General features: G+C 39.9%; 2 protein-coding genes across 5 annotated transcripts in view; both read left to right on the forward strand.

The window, feature by feature from the left end:
* The first annotated feature begins 11 nt into the window (after nucleotides 1-11).
* On the forward strand, nucleotides 12-14,157 carry CCDC125 (coiled-coil domain containing 125). The gene is made up of 12 exons (XM_013191807.3): nucleotides 12-796; nucleotides 1,339-1,705; nucleotides 3,325-3,383; nucleotides 4,766-4,852; nucleotides 5,561-5,638; nucleotides 6,346-6,431; nucleotides 8,804-8,886; nucleotides 9,775-9,890; nucleotides 10,700-10,807; nucleotides 12,009-12,180; nucleotides 13,530-13,663; nucleotides 13,788-14,157. The coding sequence occupies exons 1-12, from the start codon at nucleotides 710-712 to the stop codon at nucleotides 13,935-13,937; spliced, it is 1,527 nt and encodes a 508-aa protein (XP_013047261.2). The 5' UTR covers nucleotides 12-709; the 3' UTR covers nucleotides 13,938-14,157.
* Nucleotides 14,158-14,340: 183 nt separating this feature from the next.
* The window catches only part of ZFYVE16 (zinc finger FYVE-type containing 16), a 34,959-nt gene continuing 23,335 nt past the window's right edge, over nucleotides 14,341-25,964 (forward strand). Inside the window, exons 1-3 of one of the 4 annotated variants that reach the window (XM_066988813.1) lie at nucleotides 14,341-14,469; nucleotides 23,391-23,498; nucleotides 23,688-25,831. In XM_066988813.1, the coding sequence (XP_066844914.1) occupies nucleotides 23,429-23,498; nucleotides 23,688-25,831 (2,214 nt within the window). In that variant the 5' untranslated portion in view covers nucleotides 14,341-14,469; nucleotides 23,391-23,428. Of the gene's footprint in view, nucleotides 14,470-14,489; nucleotides 14,907-23,390; nucleotides 23,499-23,687; nucleotides 25,832-25,964 lie in introns of those variants that run through there. The other 3 variants (XM_048054334.2, XM_066988814.1, XM_013191790.3) reach the window with 3 other exon arrangements.

Consider the following 25,964-nt stretch of genomic DNA (forward strand, 5'->3'; position numbering starts at 1 on the left):
TTTTTTTTTTTCCCCCACTAAGAAAACTGTAAAATCCTTAAAATTAAGGAGCATTCAATTTCCAAAGGGTAGATCAGTCAGTGTCCTGAACAGCAATCAGTTTCTGAATTGCCAGACTTTGAATTGCGAAGCTCCACTATATATACTTGACTCTGTGCAGGCTAATGTAGGGTGAGGGGTAATAGATTTTAAGGACAGTACTTCATTTTTTGAGGGAAGAGATGTGACCTTGCTAAAAGAGCTATGTATAAATGGAATTATTCATGGTGTAAGGAAACGTTGGCTGTCCCTGCAGTAGCGTAGAATAGCTTGCTTTTTCCTTTTTGTCTCAGCATTCTCTGTCGCCTATCCCAATCATAGAACGTATTCATGGGTTGAAGTCTATGAAGAAAGTTGGTAGGACAGCTAGGATGCAGCAATCCAAAAAAAAACACGGTTACACTTACAGTACCAGCAGCTATCTGTTCTAATTGTTTAGAACGGTGATGGTGTGGGTCCCAGGAGAGCATGGATGTTTACCTTTCTTCACTGAAAAGGTGGATTGTAAAGCCTTATTGAATGTTCTGTGGAAAGTGCTCGCAAATAAGCTTTTTATATCCGTGAGCTTGAACAGTAAAACTGATTCCTGGTAAATTCTCTTGTAAAGAGTGTTGTTGTTACGTGTTTTAGATCCTATCTTTTTAATCGAAGTTCGGTGAGACTGACAGGAATGTTTGAGAGGAGGCGAAAGTCTTTCTGCAGAGTATCTTCAGGTGCTGTTAGCGCATCAGCAAATCAACCCGTGTGCACAAGGACCGTGAGTGGAATTGGTGGGAGAAATCTGGAGCTTCCTTGCTGGATCGGGAGCAAACATTGCGAAAAAGCCCTCGTTTTGAGTAGCAGTTTTCAGGGTGAAGGCATGGATGGAAAATAAACGAAGGCACGAAGCTGGGTGAACTCGAAACCGTTCCCAAAACCTGCTTTGCGTGCCAGGGCGGCTGTGTGCAGAACACAACGCACCGCTCAGGAAAACACGGGAGGAGCCGCAGCCCGCCCTGCCCTGCCCTGCCCGGACAGCGGGGCCGGGTCCCGGCGGCAGGCGGCGCCGTGCCGGGCCGTGCCGAGCCGTGCCCGGGGGGAGCAGGGCGCACGGTGCCCGCGGCCGTGCCGACACCGAGCAGGGCGAGACCCCTGCGGCTTGGGGCGTTTTCGGGGGGATTTTGGGGGCACTGGCCGCCTTCTGCACCGTCAGGGAGGCGGGACAGGTAACGAGGAGCAGCCACGCTCAGAAAGCTTCGGGTTTTTCCATTTTGGTGGTGTTTTGCCGCTTTAATGAAGGGGCTGGTTTTGTTTTTCCAGGTAAATTACCTGTTGGCAGGGAAGGGGCGCTGTCCACGCGGGCAAAGTGAGGCGCGCTCGATTAAAAGAGAGAAAAAGCAAACAAAGCAGGAGGAAGGGAAGATGGAGGAAGCAGAAGAGGATGACATGGCATGCGGAGACTTGGGAAACGGACTGGGGAGAAGACCTGGAGCTGCGTACGAAGGGGAGAATGCACAAAACTATTCGTTTAGATCCAGGAAGGGATCTGGAAAGGCTTGCAATAGTTTCTTGTCAACGAAGAAAGTGGAAGAAAATGAAGCTGCTCTTCCCTGCTCCAAGCGAAACAGCTTTTACGATGGATCATCCAAAAACCCTGTTACTAGTTTGACCCGACAAAAGAGCTCCGGTAAGACTAATCTGGAGTCGATTATTCACCTTGAGGAAAAACTTGGCAAAACGGGGCAGCTGAGCTACTTCACGAGGCGTCATAAAATTTAGTGTAAACTGTTTGCCAAAACCCTCTGAAGCTGCAGAGGATTCCGGGCACATGTTCATCACGTGCCTCCTGGGGTCTGTCACTGCGTGGCCTTCGAGTCTTGTTCTGTCAGGGCAGCGAGCAGTGCACGGAGGAGATACTCGGTGTAACCAAGGCAGCAAAGTAGTCTCTGCTCCAAGCTCTTCCTCCCGAAATTGCCTTCCAGCCGCTCGGGCTGTGGCCCTACTTAGTGTGAAACGACCCTTCCTGGTATTTAGTTTTGCCTTTGAAAGTGACACCCTGTGGTAGAGAGCAGCTTTGTTTTTCTCTACACACACATATATATATATATATATATATATATATATATATGTGTGTGTGTGTGTGTATATATATATTATTATTAGATTTAAGATACATACAGACATATATATGTATGTATATTAAATTTAATGGATTTGTTTGGATTTCTGATTTGTATGTACCTTCCCAGAGACTACGTCCAAAATTTAGGGCTAAATATTCAAAATCCTGTTTGTTATTGAGTTGAAATTTTTGAACTGGCATAGTTTTAAGGTTAAGAAGTTTCTGTACATCTCTGTTATCTCAGTGTTGGCATTCATTTTTTCTTGTGAAGAAATGCTACGTTACATAAAATCAGGTACAGGCAGTGGTGTTCTTTACACTTTAGCTTCTTTGCTTTGCATTTTTAGTGCTTTGACTGAAGTATTTCCATAAAACTTGCTTATTTCTCTCCTTTGCAACAAGTCCACACTATCTTCTCTACACACTGCAGTAAACTAAGCCATGTAATTATTCTCTGTAGGTTTTAGTAGTGTCAGTGAGAAGATGTTACAAGAGCAAGGTAATTCCAGTTGGTCTCACTGTACTCCTGCCAGTGCTCCTGCTGTCTTGGACCTAGGTTGTTCGTCTAGATCATCCACACAGCGCTATCCATGAAAGCACAACTAAATCCCACATGAACGTGACTTGGATTTGGCAGGAGGCTGTGTGTTAATATATTTCTGTGCTGCTCAGTTTAAGGAAAAATGGTGCCAATAGGAACCGCTTGTTTAGACAAACATTGAATCCTGCAGAATACACCACTGTACTTCATCTCAGTGTCTTAAACATTGGCCTGACTTCTGAATTGCACTAGCTACTGTTGTGTCAGGTGCAGTTGAAGAAAAGTTGCAATTTAAAAGGAATCTAAGAAATTAAATTATTTTGGGAGTAAAGATCACAAATTGGTTTTTATTTCTAAATGGAAATTTTAACCTTGAAATTTACCTTATTTTAGATTTCTTTATGACTTCTCTTTTTCTTTTCTTTTTTTTTTTTTTCCATTTGGTTTCTTTAACCATAAAACAATGTTGAGTTTAGGATTTATATATTTCTTAGATCTGCTTATTAGCTCTAGGAGGAAAAAAAAAACTTATATGAAAATCATCTCTGCATGTTTCCTGTTTTCAGGTTAAAGCAAATTCCCATGTTTTCTTTTGTAACTGTTTTAGTATTTCATATTCTACTATCTCCTATCAATTTTACAGAATCAAGTACTGAAATGTCAAATGAAGAACTGAAGCAACAACTTCGAGAAGCTCTAGAGGTTAGTAACACTGCCAGGTATGCTGTTCTTGAAATTGGCATTTCATTTTAATGTACTGAAGTAAAGTATAGTGTCACTTTGGCAGATGTTTGCATGGTCAGAATCTTGGATGGAATCAGATTCTTGAAACTCACGTACTACTTGGAAGCCTAATTCAATTTTATGCTAGGGAATCATAGTGTGAGATGCAGTTTATGCTCTGGATTTTTAGAGGGAAAGAGTATTTTTAAAGATGTAGAGAATATTAGAGGGATTGTATTCCTTTTCTTGCAGTTTTTCCTTTTTATTGAGGTTTGCGCCTGAAAATCTGGAGAGTAAACTGAATAGTCTTTGGCTTTTTAATATACATTTTTACCAAAAGGTAGTCAACTCCTATGTTTTTAATTTTACGGTGGGTAATTGTGTTGGCATCAGTACAGGCAGAAATAACAGAGTGATCTCAGCTGTAAAAACATATACTTCACCTTTACTGTGTTCTTTTAGCTCAAAATACCTCATGGTATGGCACTTTTAAGCTGTCTTTAAGCTGTCCTATGAAGAACCTTTACTGCAGAGCAACTTAAAATGTCCAGGAACCTTACTAATTTTCAATAAAATGAAGGTAATAAATTGGCACTGGCCACAGATACAATCCCAGTATCAACTGCTGAGATACTAGAACTAAAAGACCTATGAAATATGTTTTGGATAGCCACAGATGAACAATCAAGGGACCTACGTAGAGGTTAAGCAAAAATCACTATACAAAGTAGTGAATTTTCTTTGACTTCTTGGAAATTGAAAAACTGACTTCTTCTAAAGGGAGGAATGTTGCTTAAAGGCATGACTGGATCAGGAATCTATCTTGTTTTTGCTGTTGTTTTGTTCTGGACAGGTAATGGTCTTGATCTAACAGATAGTCCTGAAATAATATCCGTTCTATAGAGTACTGATATTTTGTATAATACATTTATAATACATCATATTATAAATACATAATAAGTCCTACGTGCTATTAATGTTTATAGTATATTTTCTTTCTGCTGGATATATAAAGAAATTTATTCTGTTTGCTCACTTAATGTAAATGCTCTAGACCTATGTTGGTATATACAACTTCTTTAGCAAGGGAGAACTGCAATATTTAGTGGTTTGTTTTGTTTTCCTAAATACACTGGAAGAGAACAGAACGAAAAATTGCAAGTATTCTTCTTTAAGGATTTTGCACTAGCATGTGCTGTTAACATTTCATCACCAGCAAGCTATTAGAAAAGAATCAAAGAGGATAAAAACAAGAAGAGATTTTTTTGGGGGGAAAGGCAAATTTACATTGCTGTTATACTTGAGTTTTTAACAGGATTATCTTGACTTTTACCTAGTATGCCTGTTTTATTTTGCTTCAGGAAACTGAAATTTTGAAAGTTGAGCTTGAAGCTTCTCAAAGACAGCTTGAAGGAAAAGATGAAGCCCTAAAAATTCTGCAGAGCATGGTAGGAGTTGTTCAGAAATTTTCTGCTTACTTTGTGGTAAAGAAAAAAATATATGTATATATTTCTGCCACTCTTCATCAAACCCCGCAAAACTTAAAGTCTTCCTAGGGCTATACTTTAAAAAAGCTGAGTCTGCAAGTCTGTACAGACTAGGCCCTTACAGTTTACTACTTTTTCTGCTGATAGAATCATCACAGTTACTTAAGAAGACTTTGCTGTTGTAGCAGCAGTAGTCTCAGTAACTTATCTTTGAGGATTCCAGGATTGTAATATTTTATTCACTGTCACAATGCATGATGTTGAAATCAACTGCATACTTACGTAATCCATTTATAGTTCTGCAGGTTCTACCCTCAGACATTTGTAATAAGTCAAACCTAGATCAAGGTATAGGTATGTTGTAACCAAGTTTTCTGAGAGTTGATTTTGTGGACAGTCCTTGCAGACATGATCTCTTTCTAAGCCATGTGGTATTTTTCAGTAAGAGCCTAGGGGATTGAAACACAAGTTTGTTATGCAGTGTAGCTATTTAGTATCTTAAAATTAGAACCCATGGGGATTTATAAGGTAATTGCTAATGTTTGAAATTCAACACACTCCTGGTTAACCAAGAGCATGGACTTGTATTGATGTACAACTGAATATTGGGCTTTATTTAATTACAGTATTTGGCAGTTGTGCCTTTTCTTTTTTTTTTTTTTTTTTTAGGCAGTGTTTAATAAAGCCACTAGTCATACAAAAGCAATGCTTCAAAAAACTGAGGAAGAAAAGAGAACCTTAGAAAAGGTAAGGGTGCAGGTTTCCTTTAAACTGGCACGAAATCATAGAAGTTCATCACTATTAATAAGGGGTGGTCATACTGTTTATGTAAATCTATCCCAATCTGCCATTAGCTCATTTTTTTTCCCCAACCATTCTATTTTTAACTGGAAAGGGAAAATGTTAATGTATCACTCTTGATCTAGATGTTTTTCAGCTACACTGTGTACAAATAATAACTGCGTGATACTGGAATTCTTTTTATATTTTCAGTTGGTCTGTGTTGTGAGATTCACAGTTGTTGATATTGAGTTGCATCATTTCTGAGTTAACCTTGAACTTCCAAACAAGTCTAAGAAACGAATACCCTATTTTAATTGGGAAGATGAGGAGGAGGAACGCTTTGAGCTACTTCATTAAACGGAGTTCTATTTCTCTTCTTATGTGGCCTTTCCACAGAACAGTAATGGAAGAGGGAAACATGACAGCATGGGTTTGCTTTTGTCATAAGCCAGTACAAGCATTAGCGTGTTCAGCATGGTCTGGAACAAATAGGTTAGTGACGCAGAAACTCATTGTCGTCTGCTGCCAAATTCATTTTAAAGGACATAGATTGTAGTTACTGTTGGTCACCTTAGTCTCTGCCAGTGCCAAATACAGCACCAGCTGTTCCATTTCTTCCTTCCGTTCTGAGGATTATAATGAACTTCTGCTGGTTTGTTTTGTCTCTACAGGAAATAAATATTTTGCAATGGGAAATTGAATTTGATCAGGATAGATTTAAAAACATAGAAGATACATGGACAGAAAAATATGACAGGTATTTAACTGTTTCTTTTTTCTTTCTTTTCTTTTTTTTTAACCGCATTTTATGGTATATGTCATCTTCATCTTGTTCCAAGTTTGCTTCATCAGGTCTTCTGGTGGTGGTGGTGGTGGTGGTGGTGGTTGTTTTTTGTTGTTGATGTTGTTTTGTTTGTTTGTTTTATTTGTTGTTTTTTTCTTTCAAAATTTCCTTCACGATTTGGGAAGATGAATTTAATTTTCATGTTAGTCAGATTTGTATTTTTCAGTTAAAACTACTAAAATTAATAAGTCCAATTCTTTAGCTGGCTGGCTTTGCTAGGTTCAGTTTTCATTTTTATCCTTTTACTTTATTATGTTAGTCAGCAGGAACCAGACTGTCTCTATTTACTTTAAGTGTAAATGAGGCATGGAAAATAATGGTATGTGCTTGCACGTGGAAATATCGTTTGCTGGTTAATCATTGCTTTACTTTCTTGCGTTGTAGGTATGAGACTGGGTACAGGTAAAATTGAATGCTTTTGAGAGAGGCAGATCAACTGGTTCTTTGTTTAAGTAAGAATTATTCTGGATGGACTGAAGGAATAGATAGGCAAGCAGAAGAAGCCAGAGGCACTAAACTAATAATGCAATAACAGACATTGAAAAAGTGACCAGCAGCCTTGCTTATTTAAATGTACATATAGTATGTCTGACCTCTACACATCAGAGTTACAATTATTTTAGTGGAGTTTTTTATTTAAAACTTTCATACTTAGAATCAAAGAATAAGCAAAAAAAAAAAAAAAACCTATACATTTGTAAGAAGAGTTTTGCTAAGATTTTGTATCTTGTTAACATCTTAACATAGTTGCAATGTCAAGGAATCCATTTTTGAAAAACCACTTGACTTTCTGGACTCAGGAAAGTAGCAAGAGGTGCGAGATAGCTGTGAGTAACAAAATTACTGTTAATGGTTGGAAGCTAGAGACTGAGCTTCAGAAAGCTGCAAGCTATGAGCTAAAGACGTGAACTGTAGTCTCTGCAAAAAGGTTTTCAGAAATCTGAGACACTAGGATGAGAAGAATGTGTATTTCCCTTTCTTTATTCAAAGGCAATACTCCAAGTTATTATTTAGCTTTAAACAAAAACATGAAGTCACAGTATGCTGCATTTACTGGCAGCTGAAGAGATACACCGAAAAATGTATATTGCTATAACATTTAGGACTTCAGATTTCCTGGAAGCATTTCCTGTTGAATGGAAAAATAGCAAAATGCATTATAAATGTCTGTTGTATGTTCTCAGTTTGCAATGCTGAAAAGTACAGCTGTTCTTTGCGAGAGTATTAAGATTACAGGAAGTTTACTTTCTAAAATTGAGACCCAAGCCATATTGTCATATGTCCAATAACAATTTCCTGTTTTCAAGGAAGCAAGAAATTGCTAGCAAGTGTTTCAGAGGTTTACAATACAAATTTTATTGAGTTTCTAATGGTAATTATGATTTTAATGAGTTTCTAATAGTACTTAAACACATCTCTTGTTAAGCTCTGAAGTTTGGGGCATGATGTACTTTCACGTGAAAGCTTTTTTTTATTGCTTTTAAAAAAAAAAAAAACTTTCACTTGAGCACACATAGACACAATTAAATCGGTTGTGGGTGTGGTTTTATTATAAACGTCAGCCTGTTTGAACACCCTGTGTTATCTGGATTGTAGAGAAACCTCCACATGAATGCAGAGATTCTTGCTTTTGCTCCTTCAGAGCCAACTGCAGCCTGAATAACTGGGAGTCACCCTGCAGAAGCCGGTGTGGCATAGCCTGACTTCTTAGCCTTGGTTCAGTGCCCATAACAAGCCTACGCAGAGTCCCTCAGGTGTACTGTGGTCACCAGCCCCTGTGCAATCTGTACTTTGCATTATTAAGAATATTTAGTTATTTTCATATGCTTGACCAGATGGAGGGGAGTTAGTTAGTTTTTAATGAGAATCTCCCATCAAAAAATGCTGGGTATGTAAAATGTCATTCTTGCCTATTTTTTTTTCAGAAAGCTGGCTAAAAGTAGTTTCACCTAGTTTACTGGCCCTGACTAGCAGATTCAGATCTAGCAACACACCACTTATTATTGGTAGACTTTATTACAGAAAAATAGTAGAATTTTTTTCCTTAAAAAAAAAATTACAAGTGAGGAAAGTGATGATATATGTGTAATATCTTGTCAAACTGAATGCTCAACTATTTTCAGTTTTCATTTTTTTTCCTTGTTCTTTTCAGTTTTCTTTCCTAATTTTAATTTGTAGAAATAGTAGATACATTTTAACCAGCTAATGTTTTTTTTTCATTTGATTTCCCTTTTTTTTTAAATATTTATTTCAAAGATAATACAGCCTTTTTCTAAATTCTGCAGGATATATTGTGAAAACGCAGCTCTTAAGGAAGCATTGAAACTGAGAACTGAGGAAGTTAAAACTCTTAAGTCTGAAAATGCAAGTAAGCCATCAGCCACTGTTCCTCTTACTATACTGTTGCTCTGGAATAATTCAGGAGTTAACTATGAATAAAGCTTTCCGTCAGGACAAGTCTCTTTTTACTGACAACTGATATTAGTGGATATGCAGCAAATCTCTTTAAATAGACGAGTACTGTTTGTTATTCTTGTCACATCGTCACTTTAACTGGAAAAAAATATATTAAATGATAGGAAAAGTCAGGGTAGATGTAGCATGAAAAGTAGATCGGGTCTGAAAGAAACAGACCCGTCTTATCTCACTGGCTTGGTGACACACTGGGTGTGGAGGGAAACAACCTCTTGTGTTCCTGTTCATGATCTGTAAGGAGGGAGCAACAGGCCAGGAAAGCTACAGAATGCTTCTGCTACAATTAAAGTCATTACTGGAGATACACACTTCTAATGTCTCTAGATTCCCATAGGAAAAACTTTGAGGTATTCAGCTTGTCAGCTTTATAATGGAGTTTTCCAAACTGTATGCTATGCTGGGTTGGGTCACACATCTCAAGCTCCTTTCCCTTATTTTTCGTTTCCAAAAACCTTTAAAATGGCTGAAACAGATCATTATTTTCCCAGCAGTGTGTTTTTCTAAAAAAAAAAGTCTGCTGCCTTAGTTGTAAGTGGAAAAAAGACATGAGCACATAATGGAAAAGGAATATTTGAGACAGTATCTCTGTAAATGGGTCATCAGCTCTAGGAAAAGACAGAAGAAAAAACAAGTGGGATCTGAGTTTGTAAATCTATGTAGTCTCATCGTATTCCCCAGATGCTTATACTATAAAACTGCTTCATTTGGCTGTAGTTAAACTATGAAATTAAGGAAATCAGAACAGCAGACTTTTCAGTTATTTTCCTTGTTTATTTCATAGTCCTGAATCAGCAGTGCTTGGAATTTCTTGCAATGCTGGATGTGAACAAACAGAAGGTTGTTCAGGAAAACATGTCCCTGAATAGAAGCAACATCACAGATATTACCGGTCTTGAAGTAAGTATGAAGTGTGTTTTTCAAAATGGCTGGTTCAAAGATGTGTTCTAATGAGGTCTGCAGTAGCATAAGCAGGCTGACAACTTCTGTCTTTAGGTTACCTCCTTCCAGTAAAGTAGAAGGGCTGTCAGCAAGTTCCTGGTCAGTGGAGGATGTCCTAATAACCTCGGTGATGTATCTAAGAACATAGGGTGATGACCTTGTGTCCCAGATTGTCATCTGGAAATCCGCATTCTAAACTTTCTTCCTTTACAATATAAAAAGCAGGCTCTAGGATACAATGCATTTATTAATCTTTCCAAAAGTGCTCAGTCTGGCAAGATCACAGTGTAAGACTATTTGTTTGATACCTGCTTCATGGTGAAAGCTGGAGGGGAGCAGTGTTTACAGGGATGTATTGACACAGATTTACTGGAATGCAGTCGTGGCTCTTCTTACATATGAGCACACTACTGTTTCACCTTGATTTTCTTGAGCATTGCTTTGTAGATAAGTACTGAACAGAAGACTTCTAAAGCCCATCTTCTCTGCTGCCTTTGTAGTAGTGAGTTCAGATTTGAACAGCTAATGGGCATATTTAGATTCACAAAAAGTACATTAGTGTCAGATATGAGATTAGTGCTGAAAAATATACTTGACATGCGTCATTGTGAGTTAAAAGAAATCATGCCTGAATCTTTGTAGCCTGGTTTCCCTGACACTTACATTCCCTCTGTAGCTTCAGAATGTTTTTTGCTAAGTCATTTGGCATCTCTTGCATTGTGGTGTGTATGCTGATACTTAACTGGTGATTTGTTTTGGATTTTAAGCTGGCAGTTCTTGGAGCCTGCACCTGCAATACTTCTGGGGGGCAACCTTGTTCCTGTGCTAAAATGGCAGCTGTCACTCGAAAACAACTTCTTCATCTCAAGCAAGAGGTAATGCTGCTTGACTTAGATATAAACAAGTAGAGAGGTCAGAAAAACAAATTTGCTCAAAAAAAAAAAAATAACCGTACGCAAACTGATGTGTTTTAAAACAAGAATGCAACCCAGAAATAATGTTTGTTTGTGATGCCCTGATTGTTGCTGATATAAAATTGTAATTATGATTTTAAAGATCTACTAGTAAAAAAACAAATCTTGTTCAGTTTTCTTCCACTCGTATTTTTAATATAAAAATATACACACTCAAAATGTATTACACTCTGTAAATATGTACACAATGTGAGTGTGGACTTCCACTGAAAAGGATAATTTCCTTTTCCCTTTCCTGTCAGTGCATTCCACCCCATTACACCACTCCCTCGTGTTGATGTCAGCATTCAAACAACTGCTCATCCAGCTAGGTCATGGTGTGTTTACATCACAAATAAATCAATAAAATTATTTTCAAGCCCTTAAAGTCTTTAATTTAGTAAATCTATAGTTTTAGAAAGAAGAATTTTTCTTCTAATTTGTATTTGAATGTGCAAGTGTGGTAACCATTCTAGTGCAGAAGTTCCAACTGACATATGGATCTTGAAAATAAGTGGAACAGAATAGAATAGTTCCAGCTGGAAGGAACCTCCAAAGATTGAGTCCAACCACCAGACTACATTGGGGCTGACCCCAAATTAAAACTTATCAGTAAGAGCATTATCCAGATGCCTCTTAGACAGGCATGAGGCATCAACCACCTCTTTAATACTTTCATACCTCTTTTGTATCAGGGTTATTATACCTTTTTTTTTTTTCTGCTCTGCATACAGGTACGGAACAAGCTGGTCTGCATGTTCAGAGATAAGTAGGCACCACCAGCAGCATAGCTAATGCAGTGTGTAGGTGGTGTCAGGTACATGCGTAGAAAAGGGTACAGACTTAAATACACACTTTAAAACATATCTCTTTACATAACAAGAAACCGTTTAGTCTGGTATTATACTACTTCCCCAATTAGATATATTTAAAATTTGCCTGGTCCCTCATCAGTTCCCTTTTATGTGCACAGGCCTGCCTTGGGAACCACTATGGTGACCTGGTAATATGAAAGTGCTGAACTGCATTAGTGGCTTTAGTCTATCTCTTAACTTACATTTTAAATTCATTATTGCTTCCAAATTGCTTAATATACTTCACATTTTCTCTTAATCAAAACCAGATCGAACTTCTGAAGAAGAGTAAAGATGAAGCTTATATAATGGCAGATGCCTTCAGAATTGCATTCGAACAGCAGTTAATGCAGCGAAAGGACCAAGCTCTGAGACTTGCAGAAGTGATAAAGATTAAAAAGGAAACAAAATTTATAAACTGGAAACGTCTGAAAGAGGATGGTAACTGGGCATGTTATGTATCAGTAACAGTCGAATAGAAAAGAAGTCAGTTGACAAAGGAGCACAGGCAGACTTTTATTGCATCAAATACGTGATTGTAGTTTAATTGCTGACTGAGACTTCCGAAGAGCCCAGAAAAAAGGAAAAATGTGAAAACCATAAATACAGTAAGCAGTGTGGCACATAGTTCACAAACTTCTACCAGAAGTTTCTCATGTAATGCAGGATGTCTGGGTATAAGTGGACTATTACAGTAATCATAATATAAAAACTACTGTAGGATATTGGTGTTACTAGTCTAGCTTTTAATGTAGCCTTTTTTATTACATGCTCATGAAGTAAATTATCTGAGTTAAATCATGCTAGAATAAATAAACTTATCCAGGATGACAGTAATATTCTAGATATTAAAGATCTCATAAAAGCAGCACAAAAGAAAGGTAGCATCTGGAAATTTTAGCCTGGCTGTTCAAGATGTTATCAACATATATTTTTTTTTAATTATGTGTAAGACTTAGGGAAGGAGACGTGCAAAAAGATATATACTGAGCTTTTTCTGAAATACTGAATACAATTATTTTTAAATTTCCAGTTTTTCATTACATATTTCCTGGCGTTAGTATTTCTTCTTCTACTACTGCTTAGCATGATCATCCACGAATTACAAATCCCTTTGTAAAAGAGGAAGATTTGTCATTATCCTTTTCTTTTTAAGGAAAAGCATAAAGAGAAGTATTTAAATACTTATGTCATGGGCAAAACCATAGAATTGAGGAGCAGAACACATTTCAAGATGTATTTGTGATAGCTATTGACCTGTAATGTGCCTGGCTTAGAAGTTTTGTGGGTCTTCTGGATTCCTTGGGCACCCCCAGGAAGCAAGACAGGATACGTCTTCAGTGTCTGTTTCCCTTTTAGCAACGTCAGTATTACGAAGCTCTATATTGTGGTACCAGCATTTTGTAATTTTAATGTATTTTAATCTTTTTTATAAATCTTACAAATTTAACAAGTTGTGCCAAAGAAATCTATTTTTTTAGGCTACCAACTGCTTAAAAACACATTACCATGAATTGCCATTTAGTTAGAGCCAAAGTTTAATTTTCGTATGGCAAAAAGAACTTTTATTTTCAATTTGCCCAAAGTCAATGATGAAAAGTCATTTAGCCTTTATGAGATGGCAAGGGTGGTGCTGCAGGCAAATAACTTGCCGCATTATGTACTGTACAAGCTGTAGCGTGCAGTGCCCTTTTAGAGAGGTTACTTGGAGTTCAGCTTTATGCATGCCCATTTTGTCCCAAAGCAGCTTTTCTCTTAAGCATTTCCATAATTTATATACTTTTTCTTAGGGTCTGTCAAGTTACAAGGCAACAAGAATAATCTCGGACAGAAATTATCAAGCCTGCTCTCATCAGACGCGGACAGCAGGAAAGTTGAAGAACTAGACAACCCTCATGAAATCCTGAAGATATTAATAGATTTGGTTAGTTTTTTGTTTTATTTAATAGTCAGCATGATTCCCTAGAACAAACGTAATTGTTGATTTACACGGGTTGACTTGTTCTTATAGCTTCTTTCTTGTCTTTCCATTTTAAATAAATGTGCAGATAAATGACAAAGAGGAGGCCTTGGCTCATCAGAGAAAGGTTAGTTACATGCTAGCCCGTGCGATGGAGCTTAAAGAGAAGGCCTGGGCAGAAGATACAGAAGGCCACCAAGGCAAAGCTGTGCAGCCCGTGGGGCCCTCGGGGCCCTGACACGTGGGCTGCCACAACGTTGCCACTCAAAATGGACTTTCGTCAGCTTCTGAGGCAAACGGATTTGCAAACTGGCTTAAAGTGCTTCGAAAATCACACTCCTGGCCCTCAGAGACTGCGCCCTACAGAGAAAGTGACTCATGCGGAACGGTGAGCGAAACCGTTGTCATTTCAATACAGAGGTCAGGCGAACAAAAATAAAGTCTTTTTTTTTCTTTAACATGGATTTTGTTGACTAAGTAAAAAATAAATAAATAAAATAAAAAAATGTAACACGGATGGTAAAAATAAATAAATAAAAAAACGTAATACGGACGTTGCGGGAGCACCCACGGCGCCGTGCGGCAATGTGGCAGCGCGGCGGGCGGGGCCGTGCGGGCGCGCAGGCGCCATGTCGGCACTGCCCCGCGCCTGCGCCGAGCCACAAGATGGAGGCCGCCGCCGCCGCCAGGGGCGGGCGCTGCACATGCGCCGAGCGGCCACCGGGCGCGCAAACAGGGGGCGCCGCCGTCCCGGAGCCGCCGCCCGTGAGGTGAGCGCTGAGGGGGGCTCCGCTGCCGTCCCCCCGCTGCGGCACTGCGGGGCGGGCGCGTTCCCGAAGCCCGTTGATGCTCCCTTGGCCGCCGCTCCAACGGCTCCTCCGGCGGGGGGCCGCCGGGCGCCGCCGGGGGAGCAGCCGGGGCTACGTGCCGGGCTGTGCGGCGGGGCCGGGGGTCTGCGGCGGCCGGGCAGCGTCTGCCGGCCCGGGAGGAGAGCTCACCCCTCGCCTTCCGCCGTGTTGGGTCTCTCCCGGCGCTGGTGGGTGCCGCTTGTGGGCGGTGGGTGCCGCTTCCCTTCCCCGGCCTAACGCGGGTTGAGGAAAACGCGTCCTGAGCTGTTTGTGGGTACTGAACAGTGTTCCAGAGCTGAACAAGGAGCTGTGTACTTCAGAGCTGATAAGGTGGTCATGAGACGGAGAAACCTTGTGCAGTAAGTGTTTTACGGCCTCAGTAGCATCAGTGAAAGCACGCTTTGGAACTCGAAGGTGTGGCGTTTTCGGAAATGAAACAAAAGCACTTGATTTGTTTTGGTGTGGGTTGCTGCTTGCGTGCTGTAGCAGCAAGCTGTGCAGTCCTCTAGCAGCAGTTCTACAGTGTTGCGTGTTAGACTGCTTAGGTGGATAAATTGCGCCCAGTGATTTAGTGATATCTTTGCTTACTTCTGTTCAGTTGACTTAGCTATAGGATGCTGAATATAATGGGCATGCTTATGCTACTCCAGCTAAGGCATTAACTATTTTAAGGCACGCTTCTGGATAAACTGGAAAACATTGTCACTCTGTATTCAAATGCAAACTACAGTGGTAGAGAGCTGGTTATTAATGTGCTCTGGAGAAATGTCTACTGGTTAACTGACAGTACGAGATGCTATTAGTGTCTGCTGCTTAGGTTCTCTAATATGAATATCTGATCATTAATAATGCAAATCAGAAGAGATGAGTATGTTGAGAGAGCACTGATTTCCTTTGTCTGGAGTATGATACTTCAGACCTGATGTAACAATCACGTTCTCATGACTCAGTTTCTAAAGCTAAATTATAAAAGCTGATACAGCCAATAGTGATAGCATTGTGTGCAGCATGTGAGAGATGTGTTTGTTCAGTTGGGCAAGTGGATTCTTCAGCTGCGTTGGTACTGCTGATGTGCCAGAGCACTGCTGAAAATTGGTAGTTGTACAGCGTGGTGGTTTCCCTCAGCTGGGCAGCCGAGCTCCACCACAAACCGCTCTCTCACTCCCCTTCCTCAAAGCGAAAGGGGGAGAAAATACGATGAAGAGGGCTCAAGGGCTGAGAGGACAGGGAGATCACTGAACAGTTATTGTCGCAGGCAGAACAGACTTAGCATAGGGAGATTAGAGAAATTTATTGCCTATTACTAACAAGCAAGAAAAGTGAGAAACAAAGAAAAAATAAAACCACCTTGCCCCATCCACCCTCTGCCACCTCCTCCCCCTGAGCAATGCAGAGGGGAATGGGGGACGCTTCATCTCCGGTGCTCCTTCACGGTCCCGCTCTGCCCCTGCTCCACATGGGGTCCCTCCCACGGGATGCCGTCCTTCCCGAACTGAGCCTGTGGGGGCTGCCCACAGGCAGCAGCTCTTCAGGAACTGCTCCCACACGGCTCCGTACCACGGGGTCCATCCATCCCCCAGGAGCAAACTGCTCCAGCACGGGTCCCCCACGGGCAGCAGCTCCCCCCAGACCCCTGCTCCTGCGTGGGCTCCTCTCCACGGGCTGCAGCTCCGGCCCGGGGCCTGCTCCTGCGGGGGCTCTCCATGGGCCGCAGCCTCCTCCAGGCCACATCCACCTGCTCCACCGGGGGCTCCTCCACGGGCTGCAGCGTGGAGATCTGCTCCGTGTGGGACCCATGGGTGCAGGGGGACAGCCTGCTCCACCAGGGGCCTCTCCACAGGCCGCAGGGGAACTGCTGCTGCCTGCCTGGAGCACCTCCTGCCCTCCTGCTGCACTCACCTTGGGGGCTGCAGGGCTGGTGCTCACTCCTCTCTTTCAACTGCTGATGAGCAACTAGTTTTTTTTCCCCTTTCTTAAATCTGCCGTCCCAGAGGCTCAAACAACATCACTTATTGGCTTGGCTCTGGCCAGCAGCAGGTTGCTTTGGAGCTGGCTGAAACTGGCCTTTATCTAACATGGGGCAGCTGCTGGACTCTTCTTACAGAGGCCGTATCTGCAGGCCTACTGCTACCAAAACCTTGCTACATATACCTAATACATCCAGTGACATCTTTTCTCTCTGTGGCATGCATGATACTATTTTCTGGTCAGAAGAGAAGTAACATGTTACTGTGGCTGAGTAAAAGCAAAATGTAGGGGGGCCTGAATATGATGTTACGTTGAAGTTGTCTGATTGCTGTTGGTGATAATATTGTTAGTGGCTTTTTATTGTAGTTTTTCTGAAGAAATTTTGTTCAAGTAACAGAATATCCCTCTTCAGGCAAGGACTGCCTTGCAGTAGTGTTTTGCAGTGTGCCATGTCGGCTTTCTCTTACGTGTCTGAAAACTTCTGTAACTTTTATGTTCATTCCCTGATTCAGCCAGTAAATTTGCAGTGCCAGCAGCTCCTGCACTTTTTTGGTTGGATAATATGTTGCATTGGTCAGCAAGAATCATTTTATTTTTTATCTGACACCACTTAAGCTTTTCTCAAAGCTTTTGGTCAGTTATGTTGGTTGCTGATGAGCTCCACGGGTAGTTGTACCCTTAGGTTTTTGGTGTGGTTTAGTTTTGTTGTTTTGGTTTGTTGTTTTTTTTCTCTGTAGAGCCTCAAGCGTCTAGTTTCTGGTCACTCTTAAGTATAATGAGCAAGCACAATGATGGAGTTGAAATAATGCAACTTTTCAGTGAGCAAAAAGACTTTCCTGATGACTGCAATAGCGGTCTTAATAAGAGGCTAGTTTTCAGGAATGAAGACCTTTGTGTGTGTGTGTGTGTGTGTGTGTGTTTCATTATCTCCAAACCTGATGCACTTTAGCAGGCCTGGATTCTGCAGGGATGGTGGGTTGTGAGTAATTGAGCTCTGGTAATATATAAAGTAATGGTAATATAAAAGCCTACATATATCAAGCACTACAAAAACTGTTTTTTAGGGATTTTTAAATATCAAAAGACTGCTTGCCATCAGACAAAATTGGTTAGTAAATAATAACGCATTTATAAATTTTACTGTGCAAATTATAACGGAAAACTACTAACTTTGTGCATTTAGAGACACTGTCTTTGATAAACTACAACATAGATTGCTAGGATAGAGAATAACTAAAAAATGGCAAACGCATATTATGTTCTCACTTAAATAGGAGTGCACTTAGAATTCCCTAACACTAAGTGGTTTTTGAACACTGGAATATGTGCCTATTACATTAGAAGTGATTTATAAGGTTATAAACAAAGATACCTTTTTTTTTATTATTATTATTTTAATATATTGACACACTTGTTGCATGGTCATCTAGATGACATTATTTGCTTCTCTTGGGTGACATTTTTTATTTAGTAAAATATTTGCCTCCATTTCTTAAGATACACTCTTTGTGCGGTGTTAGGAGTTTGCCAGGGACCAAGCCTCCTCTGATTGGGCAAATAACATAAGCAAACCTGCACTGTTTCCATTTGTTCACTTTAAACTTGCAGGTAAAGAAGGGTGTCTGACCAGATGCCGACGTGTGCTCAGTACTGACTGTTCAGTTGCTCCAGAGATTACCACAGAATAACACTCTAATACTGTTCACGTTGGCTGTTTGGGATACTGACTTCCTGAGTTCACCATGATGAATACTGCTTGTTTTAGCAGTTTTGTTGTTAATCGTCCGCTAAATAAACTTGGGTAAGATAATAAAGAAAGCTTATCCTGTAATTATGGCATAAGAAAAAGCTTTGAAAGCCAAAAGACTGGCAGCAAGCTTGTTTAAAAACAAACCAAACATTTACCTAGAGAAGTGGCAAGAGTTGTCTTGGTGTGCCTTTTTGTAAAACATTAAGGAAAACTTTTTCTGTCTTGAAGCTAAAGGATAATCAACAAAACGAAGGCTGTTGGCTGGAATAAAATGTACTTTTGCCAAGCCATGTACTTGGAAGCCCTGGTGATAGGTGAGATCTTCAGTGATCTGTTCTTTGGTGAGATTGTCCATCCATTAAGTGAGACACGCATAAGGACAAATGGTGTGATGAGAGCTGATGATCTGCAGTGGTTCAGAATGTGTAGAATTTGAGAGTTGTCTTTTGTATATTTGTGGCTGAAGAAGTAAGTAGTCAGTGAGCACTCCAAGGCTTCTCTTGTTATCTGGCCTTGTCCTTCAGTCATAAGGTAGACAGTAAAACTCATAAGGAAATAGATTTAAATGGCTCAGTTTAATACAGTTGTCTGTGAAAGAAAAGTCTCTAAAACTGGTCTGTAAACTAAGTTAACCGATTCAACCATAGCTACGTTCTCCAGTCTAAACTTGTCTTTCTGAAATAAAGCTTGCTCTTTAAGATGACTTCTAGCATTAGAAACTAACTGTTTAACACTGTACTGTAGTCATTTTTATGCTTTGATATTTTTTTCCTGTTTTGAGGAGCACTGCTATATGTCTTCCAGTCTCCTAGCACATAAATACTTAAGATGAAAGCATAAAATCTTTGGCAGACAGTGATTTAAACAGTGCTTAAAACTTAAATCTTTCTACTTTGGAAAAAAATATACAAAATGGAGCCAGTAAGAGGCTCGAGTTGCGTGTCCCCCTGTACCATTAGACCTCAGATACAGTTATGAACATTGTGTTTTAATTGTTTACTTAAAACAATCAATCGATCTCTCACTTAGAGACAATCTTGTGAGAGCATTCAGAGCTCTAGAAAACATGTTCAGAAGACAGCACTTAGCAGAAGGTACATGCCTTTAAGTCCATAAGAGGTGGCAGCAGCAAGGAGGGGATTGACTCTTGTCCTGAAGGTCTCTGTTTGACACACAGATCAAGCTTCCATCTATTTCCTGGCAGTAATTCCTTCCTGTTTGTGCACTGCCCCTTCTGGTATGGTGGCATGTTTGTTGTTTTTTTTTAATGTGTCTATGCAAGGACCTCATCTGGATGAAAAATAACTAAGAAAATAAATTAAAAATGTTTAAATTAGCCAGGTCAGTTCTTGCTCTGCAGAACATGTAACTGAACAAATCATAACCGGAGTGATTTAAGGAATGGTACAGGGGCAAGTTGTTTATAAAACAGTTCCTCTAAAACCTGCAGTGTCCAGCAGTCATCTTCCTCTGCTTTCATGCTCTCTCCATGCCCATGCAAAATACTCACTTCCCTCTCCTTTCTCAGTCATTTGGATTTTTGATGCTTTTGTGGGTGGACCTTTAACTAAAATTTTCTACCTATTTTAAAAACTATGGTGATGCTGCTGTAGGTTTGAGACAGTTAGAAGTATAATTCTTGAAACTGAGTGTATGTTCAAAGTGAATTACTTTCGTTTGAGGAAGCAAGCAACCATTTAACAAAAACACGTCACTAGAACCTCAGAACTTCTAGTTCACTTCTTGTTTAATGTAAATATTGGGACTGGCTGTAGGCAGCTGTAGCAAGCCAAAAAGAGAACCTGCTCTCATTCCTAAAAGAAAGATCTCAGACCAGAAGGATTTTACAGTTTGCTGGTGATACAGGTGTTGAGAGCAGAGAGGTGGGATATGGGTAAGGTAGGGAATTACTGTTGTCTTCTCTGTTTTTGCGTTGATTTGGGGGAGATGAGGGAGAGGAGATGGGGGAAGGTGTTGGAGGGCTGTTCTAGAAGAGCTGAAGATCTGTGAAACACTTCAAGAAAGGGTAGTTAAAATAATACGAGTAATATACTAGTTATTCAAAGTTATTTCAGCTGTTCGAAGTGCTTTATCACCTCAGAATCATTTTATTTCAAAACTGTAGGATTAACTAAATGTGACAACTTTATTGGGATGGAGTGATGTATCATGGTAGATCTTTTGAGATTTTTAATGGAAATGATTTCATCTGTATCTTAAACTCTGTTGTGGTTTGTATTACATAAAATTTCAGTTCTACAGTTCTTTGCCCTTGATTCTTTCTGTTTTGAGAGAGGTCAGTGGGCTAGAAATGCACAGTGCAAACACATCCTTCTAATTAATTATTTAGCATTATAATCAAATACTGCGTGTATACTTAATTCAAGATTTGTCATGTTCTAAGAATGAAAAATGCCATGGATAATCTGGAAGTCTTTTTAAGTACAAGACAAAATTAGTTGAAACAATGACTTGTTTCTCCCCTATATGTATATAATTATCATTATCTTTAAATATCAAAGTTTGTTTTGGAGAAGCTTCTGTTGTCACTGAGGTAGGAAAACGTAACTCACTTCAGAGGAGGTCTTTAAGTCATCTTTATTGGTGATAGACATCCATTTCGCTGACAATTAGTTCGTTGTATTGCTTTACTACTTGGCGATTTTAAAATAACTAACATTCTGATTACTGTAAATTGGGAGCTCAGTTTACAGGACTGTACGTCAGTGTTTTATGTAGAGAATTAAAGAGTCAAGCAGTAGGATTTAAAAATCCTTGCCAGGACCTTGTGCCAGGTTAGTGTGTTTCATGTTGGAGACCTGTTCTGGTGGGTAAACGAGCAAGAAGTCCCCTCTCTTCTCCCTCTAAGTACATGACTTTGTCTGTTCAGCAGTCTGATCTGGCTTCTTGTGGGATTAGGTGGTCGTGGTTGCCAGAGCAAAGACTTGGGGAGTGGTGAGGGGTCCGTGACCACCCCTTTTGGTCACAGCTTCTGGTCCATTGATTGTAACATCAGCTGTACCTGAGTGGTCAGGACATGTAAGAAATCCCTACAGAGTGTTAAATCAGCTTTATGTATCTCTTAATTCCTCCATTTTCTCATAATCCTTCAATATTTATAGTTTCTATAATCTCTCCTAATTTTTTGACCAGCAATTTTGTTGGTGTTCCATTATCATATCTTTACAGGTGGTATCTATGCTAGAATTGCTTTTAATTAATCACCAAAATCTGTTGTAAGGCTCTTAAGTGGAATAACTTCTGCTTCAAGTATCAATCTTCCACTTCTCAGGAGGTCGTGAAATGGGACAATTGTTACTTTTATTTGAATACAGTTTTCACTGGTAAGAGAAATGGCATTAAACACGTACTTGCTGGCATTTGTAGTGCTCATTATACAGCTGTGTCAGACTTGACTTAATCATGCAGTGTGCTGAAGGCTGTGGGAGTGACGGCTGAGGATACAGATACAGCAGTATATTGAGATTGTTATTTTTTTATATGGCACAAAGTACTGCATTAAGTTCTGACAAACACTGTTTGTTTCAACTATCTTGTGTTTTACAGATCTGTATTTAAACTATAGCTTATTTCGAAAAAGTATTCTTGTAACATGCATACTGGTAGAGTAGTAGGTGAACATTATAGATCTGAACCATTCAACGAGAAGGGAAACTTGTTCTTCTGTGAAGTTAGTAGGGCATAGGATCTAGACCAGTAGCTGCAGGGTGGCATAAGTGATAAGAGGATTTAAGTGTTTCTTTGGTCTCTAAGCGTTGAGGAGAGATGGTCTATTGAACAGCGTAGGGTGTGAAGTCATCAAATGCACAGAAGCTGAAGTGTGCTTGCTGATCAGAGCAGCAGGGATAACAAGGCAGCCCTCCACAGGTCTAGTTTCCAGATGAAAGGAGGCAAGTGATCCAAGTCCATTTGGTTTACTTGAGGGAAAGGTAAATGACATCTTGATTATATGTTCTAGATAATTGTGCATTATGGGTATTCAGACGTGAAACAGATGTGGAATTGGGAAGCTCCTCAGAGTGACCAAAAGGGTATAACATTCAGTGGCTGGAGATCTTCATTAAAGAAATGAAACAGGATGTTTTGTAATGTAGAATGTAATAGCAAATAGCTTTCTGGTGAGTTGGCGAGTATCTAAAATGAGGGTTTTTTTTTGTTTTTTAATGATCTCAGAGTCTCAGAGAAAGTTAATGGGTTTTGGGTATGGTGGAGATGAAATGAATTACCATGCTGGATGTGTTTTTTTTTCTCCTGGCCTTTGAGGAAAATTTCAGAGGAGGATCTGCTAAAGGCAACGCATTGATCATTGTGGGGAGGAGTCCTGACCTCAACCTGCCTAAATGCACTGCACCTCTGTGTTAAGATGACTGTCTCACCATGCTTCAACTGCTTATCAGCTTTCTAGTCCCTGATACACTTTAGTTTTTAGCTTGTGTTTAGTTTTAACTGAAACATTTGACCATAGCTGAGAGTTAATTGCAGTTGATTGGCTGGATAACTTGGGAACTAAGAGAATCAATCTCTTTTTAAAGGTTGTGTTCACATGCTCAGATTCAAGCTTGACTTCCTACAGGAATTCCTTTTTTTTCTTATTGGCATTTCCACTAGCAGATGGAAACTTCTTTTTGCATCCTACTGCAGTTTAGAGTATGAATTATCTGGGATTTTGTAGGCACCATTTACTTATGCAATTCATTTGTATTGCAAGGGTAACATTGGCCTATCTTGTTTTTGTTTTTCCTGTGAACCATGTGGTATAAAATGCATAGGGGGGGTCAAGATAGAAGATCAGACTTCTTGCTGGTTTAAAAACTCCTCACTGTTACAATGCCAGAGTATGAACTCAGATGCATTTGGTTTTAAGAAGTCAGTCTCCATTTCCCGATTTGAGGTGAAATTTGTAGTGTATAGTGTACTGAGTATACTGTAGGATAGATAGAGGCTAACAGATTGCATCCATCTTCTTACCAGCATTTTGTTTATATAGAGAACATTTTATTAAAAGAGAAAAAGTATACCTCCTGGAAGTTGTTTTCAGATAATGAGAGCAGGTCGACTTTGTAAATAGCAGAATGTGAATGAAATGCTGTATTTTTCTTTCTAGGTTTAAAGGCCTAAAACTTCAGTAGAACTGTAACTAGAATGGACAGTTACTTTAAAGCTGCAGTCTGTGACTTGGACAAGCTACTTGATGAATTTGAACAAAATACAGGTTAGTACCTCCACTGCCTTCCTCTCCAGCATAGCAATACTAGCCAAATGACTATTACAGTGGGACTTGAAAGTAACATACGATGAGTAAAAGCTTGCATTAATGAATAGTTGATATTTTGGGGTTGTGCACTATAGAAACCCATGAGTCTTACAAACTTTGCTTTTGATCTCTTTTTGTTTAAAACAGATGAATGTGACTTCTACAGAACACCTCAAAATCCATATGACTCTAAACAACATTCATTTTCTTCAGACTTGGATGGCTTACAACATGCATATCCAACACCCAAACTGCATGAGGATGCTTGTATGGCATCAGAAGAAATCTCTCGAGTCAGCCATACTGGACCAAATGAAGGGATTCTGAATTACCCATCACAAAATGAAAAGAGTGTTGCTGGGCCTGATCTTTTGTCCACTGTGGACAGCAGTTCCTCAAAAGAAATTCAGGCTTCCACCCCAGGAAGGTGTAGTATACCTGTGTGTGATCTTGTTAATGACACAGGTAACGTGATTCATTCAGCAGGTTCCAGTGAAGATAATCAGAAGTTGCAGCCACATGACTCCCAGCCCAGTGAAGACTGTTTGATTGGCTTTGGCATACCTTGCATACCTATTCCTGTTTGTGTGTCATCAGTAAGTTGCAGCGGTGGTGTTTCAAGTACAGAACAGTGTGATGGGGACTCAATGCTACAAGATTCAGGACACCTTAAAACAGAGGAGAGTAGCCCATTACCTTTAAAATCAGATGTTTTTGCTAAAACAACGATCTCAGAACCATGTGGTGATACACAGAGAACAGAATCTTTAAAGTGCAGTGAGGTGTTTGATCAGCCAGAACAAACTGCTTGCCTTAATACTGCATGTGTCTCTGTAACATCACAGAGTTCGAATGTATACAGTCCCAAAGATGAGACAGCATATGGGAAATTGTCTTGTGAACCAGAAGATGAAAGTGCATGCTCTGCAGTGAGCAAAGAGATGTATGGAGGAAATGCCCTAGAAGATGAAGGCTCAAAAGATCAGAGTAAAGATGAATCCATGCCTTCGGATCTGCCAAAGAGGCCTCAGTTGCACAAAACCCATGCAACATTACCTGGAAGTTGTGTTTTACCAGGCTCCACATGTCAAACAGGGACTAAATTAGCCTTAGAAGAGAAAATTACAGAGGAGAATGTAAATAGTGAAGAACTTGCTGGCAGTGAAATACTAAGCAGTGTTTCACCTTCATGTGTATCAGTCAAGGATGTCCAGACATCGCTGTCTGTATCTGAACGTGGTTCATCAGTTGTAACAGAAGAAGTTAATCCTCTACCTCAGAATGAAATGGTGGAGGTTATTAGTGACAGTTTAACTATTCATGCTGGGAAGTCTACAACTGATGTCTTTACGTGTGAATCCTGGAAAGAGACTGACTTGCATGAACAGGAAGAATATTTACCTAAAATCAACCAAACTGTTGTGGAAAAGAGTGCAGGTGGAGAGAGATGTGATACTGAGAATGCAATTGATGACAGTGATTCTGAGCAAATCAAAGCTATTGTTTCTGCTTTTCAGGAATATGAAGCTGAGCCATATGGTGTTGGTACAGACTCTTATTACAATGAAAGTATTGGCCAAGTTGTGGCTGACTTCTCTCTTGAGGAGGGCATTATCAAAAGTGATACTCTAATAAGTGATGCCGAGCTTGATGAATTCTTGTATGGACAAAGTCACCAGTCTAATTTGACTTTAGACAATGACAGTAACTTGATGGAAGCTGATGCAGAACAAATGCATTTAACAAATGAGAACCTAGATTTTACAGAGGTTGCTGAAGAACATACACAGACAAAACTGGAAGATATAACTAGCATTAATAGTAATCTTGAAGTATCTCTTACTGCCAATAAATTGGAATCTCCAACAGAAGGGGTTCATATTCAGGATGTGACTGAGAATGGTAGCGAGGCACTAGTTTCAAAGTTTCACAGTGAAGGTGCAAGACCAAAGCAGTTGTTTGGCCTTCCACAAGGAGCTGCTGGTCAGAGACAACTGAATGAAACAGAAGTACCTGAGAGAGAAAACCAGGAAGTGAATTCTGTTACCCCAGAAGTTCCCCTCTCAAGCACCAGCATTAAATTTGATAAAAATTCTGAACCTGCTGGGGAAAGTAGCACTGAAACGGGAGGAAGTCAAACATCTGAAAGTGCAGAACCAGTTAAAACACCTGCAGCTCTTTCACAGAAACAGCCGTTGTGGGTCCCTGATTCAGAGGCACCCAACTGCATGAACTGTCAAGTGAAGTTCACCTTTACAAAAAGACGACACCACTGTCGTGCATGTGGAAAAGTAAGTTATTGATGAGGGGGTTCTTTGGCATTGTAAGTAAATTTACTTTGATTTAGGGATAACCAGAATATGAAAGGTGAAGAATGTGGACAGAATTCTTCTGGGCTCTAAGTGTTTTTCTTTATTTGACTGT

Source organism: Anser cygnoides, chromosome Z (assembly GCF_040182565.1).
Source record: "Anser cygnoides isolate HZ-2024a breed goose chromosome Z, Taihu_goose_T2T_genome, whole genome shotgun sequence".
NCBI classification, from domain to species: Eukaryota; Metazoa; Chordata; class Aves; order Anseriformes; family Anatidae; genus Anser; species Anser cygnoides.